The sequence below is a fragment of the Vidua macroura genome, chromosome 6 (assembly GCF_024509145.1).
Source record: "Vidua macroura isolate BioBank_ID:100142 chromosome 6, ASM2450914v1, whole genome shotgun sequence".
In the NCBI taxonomy this organism is placed as follows: Eukaryota; Metazoa; Chordata; class Aves; order Passeriformes; family Viduidae; genus Vidua; species Vidua macroura.
The window spans coordinates 1,999,811-2,018,249 of NC_071576.1; the positions used below are offsets into that span (position 1 = coordinate 1,999,811).

General features: G+C 44.7%; 2 protein-coding genes across 4 annotated transcripts in view; both read right to left on the reverse strand.

The window, feature by feature from the left end:
- VCPKMT (valosin containing protein lysine methyltransferase) overlaps positions 1-4,779 on the reverse strand; it is a 40,043-nt gene extending 35,264 nt beyond the window's left edge. The window contains exons 1-6 of one of the 3 annotated variants that reach the window (XM_053981380.1): positions 4,206-4,776; positions 3,962-4,072; positions 3,431-3,503; positions 2,381-2,500; positions 1,229-1,333; positions 106-604 (exon numbers count right to left, since the gene is read on the reverse strand). In XM_053981380.1, the coding sequence (XP_053837355.1) occupies positions 590-604; positions 1,229-1,333; positions 2,381-2,500; positions 3,431-3,503; positions 3,962-4,072; positions 4,206-4,546 (765 nt within the window). In that variant the 5' untranslated portion in view covers positions 4,547-4,776 and the 3' untranslated portion in view covers positions 106-589. Of the gene's footprint in view, positions 1-105; positions 1,334-2,380; positions 2,501-3,430; positions 3,504-3,961; positions 4,073-4,205 lie in introns of those variants that run through there. The other 2 variants (XR_008437708.1, XM_053981379.1) reach the window with 2 other exon arrangements.
- Positions 4,780-6,180: 1,401 nt separating this feature from the next.
- SOS2 (SOS Ras/Rho guanine nucleotide exchange factor 2) overlaps positions 6,181-18,439 on the reverse strand; it is a 46,355-nt gene continuing 34,096 nt past the window's right edge. The window contains exons 13-23 of the mRNA XM_053979608.1: positions 17,441-17,544; positions 15,935-16,154; positions 13,846-13,965; positions 13,425-13,587; positions 12,854-12,971; positions 12,590-12,762; positions 12,212-12,328; positions 9,894-10,155; positions 9,548-9,589; positions 8,573-8,682; positions 6,181-7,953 (exon numbers count right to left, since the gene is read on the reverse strand). Coding sequence (XP_053835583.1) covers positions 7,444-7,953; positions 8,573-8,682; positions 9,548-9,589; positions 9,894-10,155; positions 12,212-12,328; positions 12,590-12,762; positions 12,854-12,971; positions 13,425-13,587; positions 13,846-13,965; positions 15,935-16,154; positions 17,441-17,544 — 1,939 coding nt within the window. The 3' untranslated portion in view covers positions 6,181-7,443. The remainder of the gene's footprint in view (positions 7,954-8,572; positions 8,683-9,547; positions 9,590-9,893; positions 10,156-12,211; positions 12,329-12,589; positions 12,763-12,853; positions 12,972-13,424; positions 13,588-13,845; positions 13,966-15,934; positions 16,155-17,440; positions 17,545-18,439) is intronic.

Below are 18,439 nucleotides of genomic sequence, written 5' to 3' on the forward strand. Positions count from 1 at the left end.
GCAGAAACACCGACAGCCGCTCACCAGAATAACCTGAAGGTGTCAAACTTGAACCCTGAGGATCTTTGCACCGGAAAAGCAGAGGTGAAAACAGAAGGCAGAACAATTTTGCACAGGCATGTTTTATCTGTGCAGGAGCCGCCACCACGACAGCCCCAGCTCCTGGAATGAGCCTCCCAGGTGCTCTGGGAACGACACAGGAAGCACAGGATGAACGAACAACCCACCATCTGAAACCCATCTCCCGTGCCAAAGTTTTATTGACGGGCCGGTCGAGCCGCTCCCAGAGTTTTCCCCTCTCGGCGGTTTCAGCGCGGTGCCCTCGGACGAGCGCTCGGCAGCGCCGCTCAGCAGAGGCAGCAGCACACGCCCCGCGCTGCTCGGGGCCGCTCCGGCTCCATTCCCCGCCTCCCCGGGCCGCAGACACGGCCAGCCCACAGCTGTCCTGCCGGAAGGGCTGTCAGACACCTCGGCTGCCCAGTTCGGTGCAGATGAGTCACAACCACACCGCAGACTGTCCCTCTGTGGTGTTATCCCATCCCCGCTTCTCCAGAGCTCTGCCAGGGGACAGATCCTGTGCTCAAAGATCTCACGATGGGAAATTCTGTCAAGAGATTTTCACAAAGATGACAGATTTTTAAGTGGCCTGGTTTTAAGAGCTGAGCCTGCACCTTGTGTCAGTACAATATGCAAAATATTTTCTTTCACGCTTCATCAATTAACCCCAAAATGATCAAAGCAATCCTGGCAGCTGCCGAGTATCACATCTAGGGCCTGGTTTTGGGGAGAGGGTGGCACAGCAGAGCCCACGGTGCCAAAATCAGCACCAGGCATTTTATTTTTATTACTTTGGTGCCTCTAAACTCCGGTTTGGAGATCCCACCCCACCAGTGCATGGAAGCAGGAGAAGTGTGAAGCTCAGAGGCAGTGCTGAAGAGGAAGGCTGGAACCTGGAGCACCAGGTTTGGGAACAAAGCAGCTCCTTTGTACAGCAGGGCTGTGGTTCCACAGGGTCCCAAATTTCACAGTCAGTCTGGAGCTCCACCTCTGGAGTCGTCCCGCTGTGCCAAGGAAACAGCAGCTCTGGGAATTCCTGGCAGCAGTTGCTGAGCTGGTGCCATGAACCATTCCAGTGGAAGGTGTCCCTGCCCGTGGCAGGGGTGGAATGAGAGGAGCTTTAAGGTCCCTTCCCAACAACCCAAAGCATCCTGGGATTCTGTGGACCTACCGCCCGCTTCCTGTGGATGCTCACGATGTGGATGTCCTCGCTCCGGTACTCCTCGTCGTGCCTATCCAGGGGAATTTTTTCCAGCTCGAAGTCCCTCTGAAGCAGCTGTTCCACAAAGAACAGTTCCACAACCAGCCCAGGCATTCCCCCCATGCAGCACTTCACCCTCATTTAAACTGAGTGTGGTGGGTTCAGTGCTGGCCTATCAGCAGTGCACTCACGAGGACCCTGGACCCTAGGAACCAGAACACTGCTCCAGCACTAACTAAAAGCTGCAGACTCCAGAAAATACTCCAGAATGCCCCAGAAAAAAAACTATTTAAGCTTGTGGTAAAACACTCCTGGAGGGATTTAAAAGCTGTGTGGATGTGGCACTTGGGGACATGGCTTAGTGGTGGCCTTGGCAGTGCTTGGGGATGGTTGAACTTGATGATCTCTGAGGACTTTTCCAACCTAAATGATTCTGTGAATCCATGGTTTTGTTTCAATCCCTAAAATGTTAAGCCAAACCACAGCACCTGCCTGTCTGCCAACCCTCTCAACTGAAAGGAAGAGGAGAGAAAAAGCCAGTCTAAAATCCCCCAGCATCAGCTCTGGGCCGTGCTCAGATTGCCTGGGCTGAACCCGGCAAGGAAGGAAATAAATCACAAAAAACCACAGAAATCAGCCAGAAACACCAACCCCTGCTGAGTTTATTGTGGGAGCAGCACCTCAGCAGAGCTGAGCACAGCCCTCCTCACTGCCAGGGCCCCACAGGAGTGTGAGGCACTAATTATCAAACAGGTGCTTTGATTAATACCTACCAATCCCCTGGAATTCTCACCCTTTCCCTTTGTTTGCAATATTACAGTTATTATATATAATCCTGCACAAGAGCTGCTGCTCAGCAGTCACCACAGGTGCAGAGTTAAATCTGCACTGACCATCGTCCCCCCACAGGTGTTCCCTGTGTTGCTTTTCCTCACCTGCACACAAGACACAGCTGGAACATTCAATTAAGACACTTATTAATGAGCTCTCATTAGAGAGGAGTTTTTTCAGAAGCACCTCTATCACTCAGGAGAGAGTTTTGAGTTCCAGAGCAAAACTTTGTATTTTCCCTCTGCTTTCAATGGAACAGCCTAAAAGAAAATATACTTAAAACCCACTTACTTCAAAGTATTTTCTCTCAATTTCAGGGTTTTTCCCCATAGTCCTCTGTTCGTAGCAGCACAGGACACAAGTGTCAGGGCCTGTCAGGTCCTTCAGGGTCTTCAGCAACGGCTCCAAGGACTGCCCAAAAAAGGTTAAACATTTCCCACGTGGATTTCAAGTTCATTTCACTCTAGCTAAAGTCTTCACCCAAGAGAGAACCTCCCAGTTTTGCCTTCCAGGGAGTTATTTTTAGTGCTTTAACTGGGACAAGAAGAACATGGGGAAAAAGCTGGGAAGCAGAGGAGAAAAGGGGACTCGCAGGAGAAGAATCTCCCAGACTGACCAAGAAAACTGAACTGGAATCCAAGCCAGAAACATCCCACACTGCTGAGTGGGCACTTCCTTGAGGCACACAACAATGAATATTCCCTCAGTGTGCTTCAAAAGTGAGAGTTTTCTCAGTTATTCCTGAATGGCTCAGATCCAGTCCACAATGGAGGGAAATGGGACCAACAGGCAGGGACTCAATGCCAGGGGCTGGTAAAGCCATTGGAAGGGCACTGGGACGTGGGGTTTGCCAGGTTATTTCCCTTTTCCTGCAGCTTCCCTCAGCTCTCTGTGCACATCCTACAGAGCTCCAGCTGAGGACAGGAGGCAGACTACAACAACCACTCAGCTGTGGCAGGATTTCTCCTCTTGCCTTCTAAAGGAACACGTGAGGAGAACCCAAACTGCCAATACAGCACTCTTAAATGTAATTTACCAATGATTTCAACAGTTCACATTTTGCTTCGCCATTCCCAATGTTAAAAAAAAGAAGGGTGGGCGGGGGGAGGCACAAACATTCGATTTGGGATTTTTAACATAAAAGTAGAGTCTGGTTCTGTGTCAAATGGCCTTACATCTATTAAAAATGCCTTTTCCAGTTTTGTTCTACATATTCCTATAAACCACATGGACGATGACATGAGCACAATATTTATCTGAACACTTCTCATACTAAATACCCTGATCCCACCCCCTTCCCAAGAAACTTTTCTGTAGGGGTTTAGCAAAGTCCTCATTTACCTCCTCATAGTAAATACAATCAGCCATGAGTATATAATCAGGGGGAGGCTGAAATTCTGTTACATCTTCACCCCTAAAAAGAACAAACAAGAAAAAAACCAACAAAAAGTGAAAACAAGTTTTATTAATAACATATACTAAAGGACTGAGCATAAAGTTAACTACTGTGTTCTCATATTAAGTTTCACTCTCACAGCGGTGTTTTGAAGTTATTTAGCAATTTAAGAAGCCTGTGCAGAATCACAGAATCCCAGAATGGTTTGGGTGGGAAGGGAACTTAAATTCCATCCCATTCCATCCCTGCCATGGGCAGGGACACCTTCCACTATCCCAGGCTGCTCCAAGCCCTGTCCAAACTGGCCTTGGGCACTTCCAAGGGCAGCCACAGCTTCTGTGGGCACCCTGTGCCAGGGCCTTCCCAGCCAGGAATTCCCAATTCCCAACATCCCATCTACACCGACTCTTTTTCAATCTGAACCCAGAATCCCCGTTAAAGCCGAACAAAGACATTAAGTAAAGGCTCATACAAACCATTTCAGTACCTTGGCTCGGACGGACCCTGTGACCAGGTGCTTGTTATTCTCAATATTAACCATCATCAGCTCCTGCAGCTCCTCCAGGTCCGTCACCGTCACGTTCGCCCTGTAACACACACACGTGGTGAGGGAGCAACGCGATGGCAGGGGACACTCCGCACAGCCTAGCAAAAAACAGGCTTTAAAGGAATCGAAAGGGTCTGAGGGAGAAGACAGCGCCGGGCAGGGAATCCGCTCACCCCAGCGTGGCTGCCATGATGCCGACAGCGCCGGTGCCCGCGCCCAGCTCCAGGACGTGGCGGCGGGCGAGGGGGCAGGCGCCGGTCTCCAGGAACTTGGCGAGCACCAGCGCGGCGTCCCACACCACGCAGCCCACGCCGCCGGCCGCCCGCTGCTCCAGCCGCAGCGCCGGCCCGGCGCGCCGCTCCAGCTCCCTCACGAAACCCGCCATGGCCGCGGCTCTGAGGCGGCGCGGCCCCGCCTCGCCCTCACCCCGCCCCGGCAGGAAATGGCGGGCGGGCCGTGAGGGGACGGGCGGGAAAGGCTGCGATCCGTGGGCATGGAGGCTTCTCCATGGCATGGTTTGGGGATTTCGGCAGCTCTGTCCAAGCGGAATGATTCCAGGGTTCCGGCAGCTCTGTCCAAGCGGAATGATTCCAGGGTTCCGGCAGCCCTGAGGGAGCGCGGAGCCCTCAGGAACTCCCCGCTCCCTCCTGACCCGCTCCGGCCCGAGCCCTCCTGAAGGTTTTGTTACAAACCGCCCTCACACAACTTACAAAAGGTCTTAACAAACCTACAAGAAAGGTCTTAATAAACTTATAAAAAAGTTTTGGTAATCCTACAGAAGTTTTAGTAAGTCTACAAAAAAGGTCCTAATAAACGTACAAAAAGGCTTTAATAAACTTAAAAAAGGTCTTAGTAAATGTACGAAAAGGTCCTAATTAACCTATGAAAAAGGTTAATAAATCTATGATAAAGGTTTTAATAAACCTACAGAAAAGGACTTAGCCTACAAAAAGGTCTTAACAAACCTACAAAAAGGTTTTAATAAATTCACAAAAAAGGTTATTTATTTTCAAGCAACTGAATATGAGTTGATTCTGCACTGACATCTTGAAATGCAAAGGTTTTAGATTTTTTCCCCTGCCTTGGATATTGTGGAAGAAAGTTTTCTTATTACTTTATTTCATTTCTTTTAGAGCAATGGGAGGCCTCTTGGTGGTCGGCAGATTCCCCCTGGGAAGAAGTTTTCTGAGGGAATTGCCTTTTCCCACAAAAGCCAACTTCCAACCCAAACTTCACATTTTCCCCCTCCAGCAGATTTTTTGTTGTTCTTTCTACCTCCCCCTCTAATTATGAAGTAACTGAAATGTTATTTATTGCTCTCTTGAACCATGCTGGTGGGAATCCTTCTGCCTTTGACCACTTTCCATGGTCATATTATGATATATTTTACTGTGAAATATTCCAAATGGTTCTGGCATAAGCACTTGTACAGGAAGGCATAAAGCTGACATCTATATATTCTAAAATGTGGCAGAGAATTTTTTCCTCTTCAACAACACACGAAAATCTGAAACAATATTATTCCTTGTTTAGCAACAGCTGCTTGTGGGGACTTCAAAAGAGTTAATGCAAAGAATCTAAGAAAGAATTCCACTTTTCCAAGTCATCCTCCATTTAATATCCACATTCCCAGTCCGTGCATCTCAAATTTGCGACTTCTTGAACCTTTTTTTAGCAAAATGAAGCAGCTCTCCTATAAAAAGTTCTGCCCCTTGCATGAATGGATTCCAACCCTCTCTTCTTCCTCACGGAAGGAGCACGGAGGGAGCAGGCAGTAAAAAAAGACTGTTCAAGAGACAGATGGAAAAATACATCTTCCCAGGAGAAAATTGGGGGGATCTTGGTTATGATCCTGCACAGGGCCAGGACTGGGGCTCCTGATGGATCCCTTCCAACTCAGGGGATTTCTAATTAACACCCCTCTTCGGTCATATCTCCTTTCCAAAAAGGAGAATTTTCCAAATGGAATGCCCAAGACAATGGGAGCACCTTAGGCAGACTGATGAGAAGCTGGAGTGTGATTTGGAAGCCTGGGATGGGCCCAACTCCAGGCAGAAGGAAAGCCAAAGTGAGACCAGCAGCATGGAAAATTGTCAAAAATGCAATTCCCAACCTTGTCCTTGCAAGGAACACGCACTGCTCAAGCTCTTAAAAATTAAGACTGGGGTGATTTATTAATCTTGTTAAGAACTCTGATACAAAGCACAGTAAAAGGCCACGAACCAGTAAATAAAATGTGGCTTGTGAAGGCCACTTTATAAATGCTGCTACAGAACTACCAGTAAAACAGACTCACTCTCACACCAGTTCAAACACGGGCGTTCGACTGGCAAAGAAAAGTTCCATTCACTTATCAGTTTAAAAAGTTTAATAAAGCTTTAAGTGTTTGCTGGTTTAAATGCTACCAATTTCCAAAGTGGATTCACGAGTTAAGTGTAGATCTAAAGGAAGTTATTAGGTCTGGAAGGCAGGACTGTTCCCAAGCCAGAGGAAACGCTGCTGGCCGGATCCAATCCCAGGAGTAGCGGACTGTGTTACAGGCCTCGAAGTCAACTTCAATTTACACATGTCATTAGCATATCTGTAAATATACAATATAAACAATTGTACAGGCGCATAGCTTTGTTCTCCACAACAGCAGACAAACTCTTTAGCTTAAGACACCTTTGCCCATGAAAACAAAAAAGGCACATCTGAACAGGATGCACGTGAAGTACTCGGGATCCTCCCCGATATCCGAGACGGGTGCTCCTCCTTCATCCTTTCTCCAAGGAACCAAGACCAAACTAATATTTTGGTATTTAGATTTCAACCTATTTTTTTTTCTTTGTCTTCAGCAGCAAATCAATGGCAATTAAGACATGGCATGAGAGTATTCCAGAACAGGAGCTGAGGAACCTCAAGGCAAGTGGTCAGAGGTTTCTAACCTGTGACGCTCTGTATCCTCGTGTTGTTTGATCATCCCATTGCTGGGATTCCTTAATTAAAAAAAAAGGCCACTAGTGCTCAAATTTGAAAAAAATTCCACAGACGCACCTTTTTTTTTTTGGCTCAGTGCAATTAAATGATGTCAGTTTAAATTCACTTAGTGTAGTTTACAGTGCAAAAGGTCTATTTTGTGTCCTGGCAGAACGGTCGGCACTGAGGATGTGAACCAAGGCAATGCTGCTGCTCACCTGAGGGTAATGCTGTCCAACCACACAGGCTGGAATGTGTGTAGTCTGAATTTTTTCCAATTTAAACCTTTTTTTTGATCAGCAGCACTTTAAGAGCATAATTTGTGAAAATACTAAAATACACTGCCTTTTTTTTTTTTTGAATAAATTAAAAAAAAAAAAAAAAAAAAAAAAAAAAAAAAAAAGAGGAACTTTACAAACAGTATTCCAGTGTCAATGACTACTATGGCTAAGGTCATTGAGGAGTTTCTGCATTTTCTAGCAAAGACAGTCTGTGCAAAGGAGGGTGGGAGAGCTCCCTTTTGTAAGTCTTTGGTGGCAGTTTTGGCAGCTGGGGGCTGGAGTTGTGCCGGGGCGGCACGGGGGGCACGGGCGGCTGCGCCAGGTTGTTGTGGCTGGCGCTGAGGACGCAGCAGCGGCGCAGCACCCGGGGAGAGGGGGTGCTGGGAGGGGTGCCCGGAGAGCTGGGGCCGGAGCCGGCCTCCCGCAGCCGCTCGGGATCCCGGGGGAAGCGTCCCAGCGGCGGCGGCTGCAGGCTCAGCGGGCAGTTGATGAAGTGCTCGGGCGGCCGCAGCGGCACCGGGGGCGGGGTGTCGGGGACGGGGTCCCGGGGGGGCGGAGGAGGAGGGCTGTGCAGGGGCTGCTCCAGGGCGGCGGTGTAAGCAGGAACGCGAGGTTGGATCTTTGGAGGCGGCGGCTGCCGAGGGGGGATTGCTGGAGGATCGTCGTCCGACTTGGAATTTCCCTGCGGTGTCGTGGAGAAAAAAAAAAAGAGGTATAAGGAATGGAGAGCATGGAAATCCCAGAATGGTTTGGGTTGGAAGGGAACTTAAATCCCATCCCATTCCTCCCCTTGCCGTGGGCAGGGACACCTTCCGCTATCCACCCTGTCCAAACTGGCCTTAGACACTTCCAGGGGGAGCCACGGCTTCTCCAGGCACACTGTGCCAAGGCCTCCCCACTTTCCCAGCCAGGAATTCCCAATTCCCAGCATCCCATCTAAACCTACTCTCCTTCAGTTTAAAGCCATTTCCCTTGTCCAGATGTTTGGATAAAGAGCAATCTTCATTCAGATGAGGAATTCTCCTGACCTCTGCTAGTGGTGCTGTCAGAAGCAAGGCAGCTGTAGCCTTGATGGGAACGTGAACACTATGTTCCTGAAATTCCTAGCAGAGTGTGGCCAATACAAATCCAAAACTTAAAAACAGGAAACTGGAGCTCTGCATCTCCAAGTCTTTGAGACTGAAAGAGCCCTGTGTGAATGAATGGTTGAACTTGACAATCTTCAAGGTCTTTTCCAAGAGAAATGATTCTAGATACTCCCCGATTTATCACCAAAGTTATTCAATCCAGGACAGCAATACCTTAGCATTGGAAGCATCCTGATCCATCTTTTTTCGTGGAGGAAGTGGAGGAGGGTTCTGAGGCTCATCACTCAGTTTAGGGAAGCTCCCCCAGGAGCTGAAGAAAGTCTCTGGAGAGGGAAAAGCAGATCCTTTACTCCTTGTGCAATATCGGAGGAACATATTCTGGAATATCAGAGCCAAACTCAAAGCAACTCAAGTAAGATCTTTGTGCTTCACAGTAACATGAACCAGTAACCTCAGCAGCATGAAATCCTTTAATTCACTGCTTTGATCAGATCTAGGCCTCACAAAGTGTTCTCCTATGTCCAGTACCAAAAAAAGGCATCAGCAGTCAGCAGGCAATGCTGAGGGACCGGAAAATAAATCCAGGGAACTCCAAGTGAGTTCTTACAGAGGGAGAAAAAAAATCCTCAGATTAAGAAACAACACAACCCCTGACTTGTATTGGTGTTTTCCGTCACACCTTTGCTTTTCTCTCAGAAGTGCACTGAGCTCTGTCTCTAAATCAGGCCTGTGCTCTCCAGCTGGAAATTAAATTAATCATATTTTAAAAAATGTGTGTGGAATAAATAAAAAGAACAGCTGAAAACACAGGTGAATGCAGGATATCCCTCACAGGTGTGGTACAAAATGTGTCTCTTCCTTCCCAGCAACAGAGCAGTTATTTTCACTATGTGGAATTAGGAAATTATCAAGTTGCTTTATTTGTAGCTTTAGTCAAACAAAACAATTATCAAGGACATTCAAAATACAAAGAAAATCATGTGAGAGCCTGGAGATAAAAACCCAACCCAAACAAAGCCAGCAGTTTAAGTTTTAGGCTTTACATTCTTTACTGGAAATCTGATCTAAAAGGAGCCCTTCTGAATGCAGCCCACATTCTCATCCCAGATTTCAGATTTTAAACCCCACTGAGCTCTCCTGAACCCAGGGAAGGCAGAGTTAAATATTTAACAGAGTTCCAACACTCACTCGACTGAGGCAAGTTCACAGGAGCGAAGATGCTGTTGTTACCTGGGAAATAAAAAAAATCCATTAAACCATTTCCAGACAGAACCACTGCACTGCAGCACATAACAAAATGCTTGAATAACCTCAGAGATGAGAAAACCCCCAAGTTTATCTACTGCAAACATGAATGAGAATTTCTTGTGCAAAACACTCCTGAACTGGAGAATTTAACTCACGCTGGGAATTAATTTAATTACTTCAAATTTTGCAATTTATTCTTTTAAACCCTGGCACACACCCCCAGCACATTTGGGAAGCCCGAGGGACAGCACCAACGACTATTAAACCATACTGAGTTCTTATTTACCATAAGAACTGTTGAGATCAATGTCCAAGAAGACGCTGAACTCCGAGGACGCCGACACCGGCGGCGTTGACGGGGTGTTGGGCGAGGTTGGTGCCGACGCCGTGGTTTCCTGCTCGGCCTCGGTGATCCTGCTGAAGCTGATCTTGCTGGGCTCCTTTTCCAGGGGCAGGGGGTGGCTCCTCAGCGTGCCCGAGGTGGAGCCGTGCCTGCCCGTGTTGGGCCTTATCCCGGGGGATTTCAGGGGATACGTTGTTTTCCTGGGCTGGAGACAGGGGAGCTGTTAGCGCTGCAACGCTCCACACTGCAACGTTCCACACTGCAATGTTCCCAACACTGCAACGTTCCCAACACTGCAACATTCCCAACACTGCAACATTCCCAACACTGCAACGTTCCCAACTCTGCAACATTCCCAACACTGCAACGTTCCCAACAATGCAACATTCCCAACACTGCAACATTCCCAACTCTACAACGTTCCAAACACTGCAATGTTCCCAACTCTACAACGTTCCAAACACTGCAACGTTCCCAACACTGCAATGTTCCAAACACTGCAACATTCCCAACACTGCAACATTCCCAACTCTGCACTGTTCCAAACACTGCAATGTTCCCAATACTGCAACATTCCATACTGCAACATTCCCAACACTGCTGCCATTCCCCACTGCAGCATTCCCAACACTGCAACATTCCACACTGCAGCATTCCCAAACACTGCTGCCATTCCCTAGTGCAGAAATCCCAAGAACTCCTGCCATTCCCTACTGCAGCATTCCCAACACTGCTGCCATTCCCCAGTGCAGAAATCCCAAGAACTCCTGCCATTCCCCACTGCAGCATTCCCAACACTGCTGCCATTCCCCAGTGCAGCATTCCCAAGGCTCTGTGAGGTATTTTTGGAAGTATTTCTCAAAGAGCAGCAGAGGTGTACAAATGATGGGAGGTGCAGCGTTATTTACACAGCAGGAGTTTGCTGGGAAGCTGTGGATGCAGCTGAAGAAATCTTCTTTTTCCCCACAAGTATGAGGAATGAAGAGTCCAGGTTCTGCTGCCAACCAGGACAAAACACTGGGAAAATCAGCCTTGGGAAATAGAAATTTGCTTCAAGTGCCCCTCAGAGCTGCAGCAGAGCCCCAGAGCAACACCACAGAAACAGCAAAACCACAGAGGGCCCCTGCACACATCCAGGATTAAGGACACACTTGGAAACACGTTGTCCCTGTCCTCCAGTTTATCCAGGACTAAATTCCTGCACCCAGGTCACTGTGTGGACAAACCCAGCCTGGTTAGGCTTGGGTGTAATCCAGCACAGATCAAAGCTGAGCCTTGCAAAAAAAAAGTGAATTACGTCCCCATCTTTCAGTGGTGTCCAGCACCTGACAGCACCCACAACTGGATTTTCCTGAAATTCCAGTAAGATTCTCTCTTTGGAAATCATGAGCTGTAAAGAATTCCTGCCCAGCTGAGAGGACTCCTATTTTTAGAGAAGATTTTAATAAAATTACTGTAAGAAGCACTTTTGCAACAGCAATTTCTGGTGTTTTCTTGCCACATTTGTAACATCATCTTACTCATTCCTCTAACAAGAAATGGCAAAAATGATTTATAGCTCTTCCAAAAAATTAGACATGGCTCCAGTTCCTCAGGCAATTACAACATATAAAAAACAAGTGCTCCAAATTGTGATGTTCCTGCTTAAAAAAGAACTCTGAGCTCCAGGAGCCGGGTTTTTTAAACCCAAAATTGCTACTCCTTTAACTGGAACTGTATTTTCTTCATCTGGTAAAGTCTGCAGTTTTTGCAATAATATCAAATATTTAGACAAAACAAAAATAGAAATTATTTTAAAGAAAATTGAACATATTATGTATAAAAGTAATATCTTAATTAGTCTTAATATAAGACTTCTTGGTATTGTGAAATGAAAAATATTACTCAATATTATCATATGACTATATGGTAAGAAATACAAACATAACAGCAATATTTCAGGTTTTTGGGGAAAAATGTGAGTTTTAAAATCAGACAAAGGTAATATATTTTAGTAGTGACAAACATCAGGAGTAGAAGTATTTTTAAATCAAGTTTAGTTGGAAAATCAGCTCAGGATAAGAAATTCTGAAGAAAATATATCTTATTTTATATAGCTTTATAGCTTATTGAGGTAACCGTATATTATTTTCATTGTGGTCAGTGAATTTTAGCAATTTAATTTTAGTTAAATAATGCAGGAATTGGACCTGATGATCCCTGTGGTTCCCTTCCAATTCAGGGTATTCTCTGATCCCATGAAATTTCAGGAAAAAACTCACAAATCGAGGTGGCTGCTTGCAGTTCCGAGGTTCAATCTCCAAGGACTTGTTGAACAGATAATCTGTAAACTCTTTTTCTGGTATCTTCCCCATGGGATTGAGATTTTCAAAGAATTTCTGAATGAAACAAGTAGCAAGAATATTTAAAAAATAAGCACAGAGAGAAAATTTTAATGAAATACTCGTAATTCAGTGATTCAAAATGACATTTTCCACCACTTGTGGCTGCTCATTTGTGTGGTTCTTTGTTGTCTACCACCCACTGCTCCCCCCTCTTTTGATAATCACTATTCATGCAAAATTAGGTCCAGTGTTAGAAGATTATTTGGCATTTTCCCCCCTCTTCAATCCCCAGAGAGATATTTCTTGGCTGCTTACCCGGATTTCAGGCTCAACACGTAAGCAGTAGGGCTGGTTTTGATACTGCTGAATTTCTCCTGTAATTTCAGCCACTTTTCTCCTCTTACTGAAGTTAATTAATTCTTTCCCTTGTCTTTTAAGGAAGTCAGGATTCCCTTCTTCTGTCTTCAAGATATTTGTTAGGTATATTCCTGATTTAAAAAAAAAAGCAGTTTTTAACCATACATCTGCAGCAAACTCAGCTTCAGAGTGACACCACACAAAAAACTGGATGTCACTTACCAAAAAAAGGCACACAGGGAGGGTTGATTGACTTGAGCTTAGCTAAATACTTCTTAAAATGATCTTGGCTTAATTCTACTGCTTCATCCAAAACTCTCTTTTTCCTTTCCTGGAGTGCCTGAATTGTCAAAATAAAAAAAAAAAAAAAATAGGGATGGAAATGTTCTTAACAGCATGGTAAGCAAACACAAGGCAATTCCCTGGTTCTCTGAGCCAAATTTGGGAATTGAAATGAAGGTTTCAAAGAACCTCTTGTGGCAATAGTTTGCTCTGGATTATAGCCCCCAACAATTCAGTCATGTGGATCCTGAAATTCCTGAAAACAGATTGTTATTTTAACTTTAAAGTTATAAAATTTGGTCTTTAATAAAAATTAAACATTTGATTTTAACTTCAAGGCCTTGTGCTGCTTTTCAGAGCCATACAAAACTCAAACCATTTTATTCACATTCTTCTTTTTTCTGTTTTGCCCCAGGGAGGCTTTGCTGCCAGCAATGGATTTCACTCCAGAACCATGTGGGATCCAGGTCTGGATCCTGATTTAATTTCTTTTTCCATGCCCTAAACTCACCTCAAATGTGTGGTCCAGCCTGTACACTGAGACAGAGTTCACAGCACTGACAATCTCCAGAACACCATTGAAATTATTGAGGTCTTGGAAAACCTGCAGGATTTCGATGATCCTGCTCAGCACAGCCACTCGCTCCTCAAAGTTCTCCGTTTCCACGATGCACCTGATCAAAAGATGGGATTTGAGAAACACTGAGAGATAAAACCTGACACTTTCTGAGTTATTAGATCAAAATTTCCCATGAAAACCCATCCAGCATGCAGATTTTGGCTCTCTCTCCAGAATCTCAAGTATGAATTGATGTAATCACATCTTACATATGTTCGAGTTGGAAAGTCAAGGGAGGATTTGGCAGAAATAAAGCAGCAAACCCCAAGAATATCCAGGGTAAAAGTGGTTAATGCCACTGCACTGCACTCACTTTTCAAACCACAGAGTGAGATTTGTAGTGTGACGAATCATTTTCAAGAGATTTGGGGAGTTGATTTCCTTATCTTCCTTTGTCCACACACTGCCAACGAGTTCAGAAGGCTGCACAGCCCTGGCAATGAGAAAACAGGAGGCAAAATGCTCAGTACCAATAACAACTCTAATTTCTGTCTTTGCATTAAAATATTATTTCTCCCCTCAATCACGACCTGATATTTCACAAATCCAATGCCACCTAATCTACGACAAAACACAACTTTTTGGTGAGTGCTTGAATGCAGAAGGAAATACATTTTTATCTTAACTGAAATTGGGTAATTTTGAAGAAGCATTTTCAGATAAGGAAATTACAAAGGAATGAGCTTAATTTTCTGAAAGGGCAAGAAAACAACTTCAGAAGAGTTAAAAATTGAAAACAAGAAGATGAAGCACTTGCAGCAACCAGCTGGTTTCAAAACCTGTCACTGAAGTGGGAACAGGATTTTATAATTTGAATTTTGTAAGAGTCCTGAATTATCCCCCCTGCATTTCTGTTATCACAAGTCTGATATAGAGATAAAACCTCTTTTTTCCACTTCTTTGCATATTTTAACATAGAGCACATAGCAAAGAAACCTCTTCCTGTAAACTCTGGAAGTCACAGGTATTTTTGATCGATGGTGTGAATGAGGAGCTTTTTCTTTGTGAAATAATGTCAGAAAAGGGTGTGAAGAGTGTTGGAACCCTGGATGCTGAGAATTTTAGACTTTCTGTGTTGAAAGACACTGACCCTCAAACAAACACTGCATTTAACCTGAAGCTGTAGAGAAAGCTTCCAAAACTATACAACAGCACTAAGATTATGAGTGTATACTTTAAATAAAAGTGTGTAATATCACAGAGTGGAAAACTCAAGAGTTTAAAGATTTAAAAGATAATAATATATATGAAACAAGATAGAGGTTTTAAAGCAGTAGCTAATTCTTCTCCTTCACCTTCTTCTTCATGAGTTTAAGCAATAGTATATAATTAGATAGAAAAATCCACATTGCAAAACACAAATAATTAGTTATAAGTTAAAAGTAAAAAAAATTTAAGTGTAATTTTAAATTAACAGTTTACCCTTAAAAAACCTTGCAGAAAGAGCTAAACCAAGCCATTTTGTAAATTCTTAGTGAAGTATTATAAAACTCAGGACTTATTACACTACAATATAAATAAAAAATAAAAAACATTTAAATCCAAACACAAAAATACCATCTCAAGCACTTTTAATCCCAACCCTAACATACACAAAAAAAAAAAGAAAACGTGTCTTAGGTTGGAAATGGGGGTGTGTATTCTATTCCTGTCTGATAGGGCAGTTCTCTGCTGCTCTCTGGGCAGTTTTCTTTGTCTCTCCCACAGCCAATCCTCCCTCCAGGAGATCTCTGCTGTCCATGGCCACTGAGTGTCCCTGCATGGCTGAGAAAATTCCATCATCCCATGGGGAGAGGCTGTGCCCAGGGGAGGAGCCAAGCATTCCTACCTGGATCCAATCTGAGCCTTTGGGACACCACAGCAGCCTTTGCCCACTGCATTCCCAGAGGAGCAGCTTTCTGCCCCACTGCATTCCCAGAGGAGCAGCTTTCTGCCCCACTGCATTCCCAGAGGAGCAGCTTTCTGCCCCACTGCATTCCCAGAGGAAGCCCAGGCCCATCTCCAGCAGCCCTGGAGCTCCAGAGGAAAACTCCAGCCTTGTCCAGGATCCTGCTCCAGCAGAAGCACAGCTGGCACTGCAGGAGGGCTGAGCCCCCATGGAATGGCACTGCTGCCACCAGCCTGACCCACAGCCTGCCAGGGCCTGCTCTGACTCTGGCAGTGGTGTTTTGTATTGCTGCATTGTTTGTTTATTAATTTTTTAAAAAATTTCTTCCCTAGTAAAGAACTGTTATTCCTACTCCCATATCTTTGCCTGAGAGCCCCTTAATTTCAAAATGCTAACAATTCGGAGGGAGGGGGTTTGCATTTTCCATTTCAGGGGAGGCTCCTGCCTTCCTCAGCAGACACCTGGCTGTTCAAACCCAGGCAGAAGAGAAGCAGAGTGGGAGAGCTGAGCGTGCCTGTACAGGTCGGACTCGAGCAGGGTGAGCTGCCGGGCGATCTCGATGGGGTGCAGGGTCATCAGCTCCAGGGCCTCGCTGTGCCCCACGCGCCACAGGTGCCACTCCAGCGGCGGCGGGGGGCTCTCGAAGGTGATGTTGTGGCTGACCCCATCTGCCTGGGCTTTCTTCCTCTTGATGATTTTAGCAATGGACTCCACCCACTTCTTCATGGATTTTCCTGTAGAAGAGAAATCATTAAAAAAAAAAAAAAAACCCATACATGAGTTTTTTAATGCTGTTGTAAGTTTGCTTTTATAATAATAGAGGTGAGGGTTAAACTACAAGTCCACAATACCTGTTGGTTATTAATAAATTAATTTTCTTTCATAAATGTCAATGTCATAGAGCAATCTCTGGGGAGGGAATATTGTAAATAAATGTATTTGGGAACTGGAGCTCAGGCTGGAGGGACTTTGGACAAAGGATGGAGGGACAGGACAGGGGGAAATGGATTCAAACTGTCAGAGGGCAGGGTTAGATGGGATAACGGGAACTGGGAATTCCTGGCCGGGAGAGTGGGGAGGCCAAGAGAAGCTGTGGATCCCTGGAAGTGCCCAAGGCCAGGCTGGACAGGACTTGGAGCAGCCTGGGATAGTGGAAGGTGTCCCTGCCATGGCAGGGGTGGGACTGGATGGGCTTTAAGCTCCCTTCAACCCAAACCATTCTGGGAAGTTCTGATTTTAAAGGACTTTTGATAATTTAGTGAAACCAACTCCCCCCAAAAATTGAATGTACACTCAGAATTCTGCATTTCTGCACGTAAATTAATCAGCTTTGTATTTCTCTATTTTTTCCTTATGGGTTTTCACACCTGTACCAGCTGACAAATAAGCACATGTGAAACCAGTTCTATTTAACCACATCCTCTGACAGTTTTGGTGTGGAAAAAAGTGACCCTGTGTCCAAGGTCTTTTAATTGTCTTGGAATTATGTTGCCCAATGTAAGGCTTGGCACTCTGAAAATGAAAACCTGGAATTACCAGGATAAGGATTAAAAATGCCAACACTGCTGCCCTCCACAGAGGCTGCCAAAAAAATCTAATTCATAAAGAAGAGATACCAAATGGGCCCAATATCCTCTTCTAAAAGGATAATGATTTTCAGTTGGAACTTTCTATAAATGGGAAAAATCAGGATGGAAAAAACACAGCAAAAGGGAAGGAATTCTCTATGGAGAAGGGGAAGGTGACAGCCTGAATTACAGAGTCAGGCAAGGATGACCATACTGTCCAGAAGGAAATATATTTAAAGTATTATTATCCTAATGCTTGAAATCATTTTTAGGAGCTGTTTAGGCTCCAGGCCAAAGCTTCCTCATGTAAAGAGGAGCCTCATAAACAGCTCAATTAAAGGCATTAAAATTACTCATGTGTGTAAATGTATTCTCAGGCCTAAAATCCATCAGAATCAGACTGGCAAGTTGTGCCAAAATGTGGGAAGGGAACAGGACCCCCCTTACTGCACCTCTGACACTGGAAATGAAGGTCTCCAGCCTCTCCAGCAGCTCCAGATCCCTCTCAAAATCATAAAAATGGTGCTCGACCCAGTGCCGGAAAACATTCAATATTCTGAGGAAAGAGGAAAAAATATTGAGTTTCTTTTAAAGGACTTCCATGGCTTATCCCATATAAATGAACCACAATCCTACAAAACTCAAGTTACAGATTCATGTGGTTGGTGACTCTCAAAGTACACACGGACAAAGGAGCAGAGCAAAGACTGAGCTTGGCAGGGGTTTAAAACCTGATTAATAGGTTTTAAAGAATCGTTTTAGCATAAATATAGCTTGGTGCTATTTTAAAATCTAATGTAAAAAATGCCAGTGTTGAGATAGTTTCAGAAGAGGAAGAGACGTAGCAAAATCAGATAAAAATGGTATTTCTAATTTTCCTTGTAATTTCCTTTTTTTCTTGGTGTTTTTTTTTTAATTAAAAAGCTAATTAGGATCTCCCACTTGTTAAGAAGCAAATTTGTAATTCTTTTTTTCCTACACACAAATTTCAGCTTCTAAGTTGTTGTTACTGCCCTGCTTATACAATTTTTCATGACCCAAAAGGCCTGATTAGATCCAGTACATCCTTTAAGGATAACACTAAACTTCCTCTTGATTTTTCTCTACTCTTTCTTACACAAATCACTAATAAATCAGTCTCCAAAACTGAACTCCAGCTGCTTTTCAGCCTTCTGCACTCAGGATAAATCAGAATAAAAAACTGGTTTGTCTCTTCTGCAGGTAAACAAGCTGAGCTCACACCTTCAACACTTTGATTTATCCAGGTGCAATTTATCACCTGAGCAAAAATCAGCCCTACATTGAGGACAAATGAAGGACACATGGAAAATTCCTTAACTCTCCTCTTTCCAGTGCAAGGTAAAAAATAGGGTTTATCCCATAAAAGAATTGCTGCCCAAACAGATCATTCAGGCTGGAAAACAATGACACATTCCAAGAGGCAAAGTTTT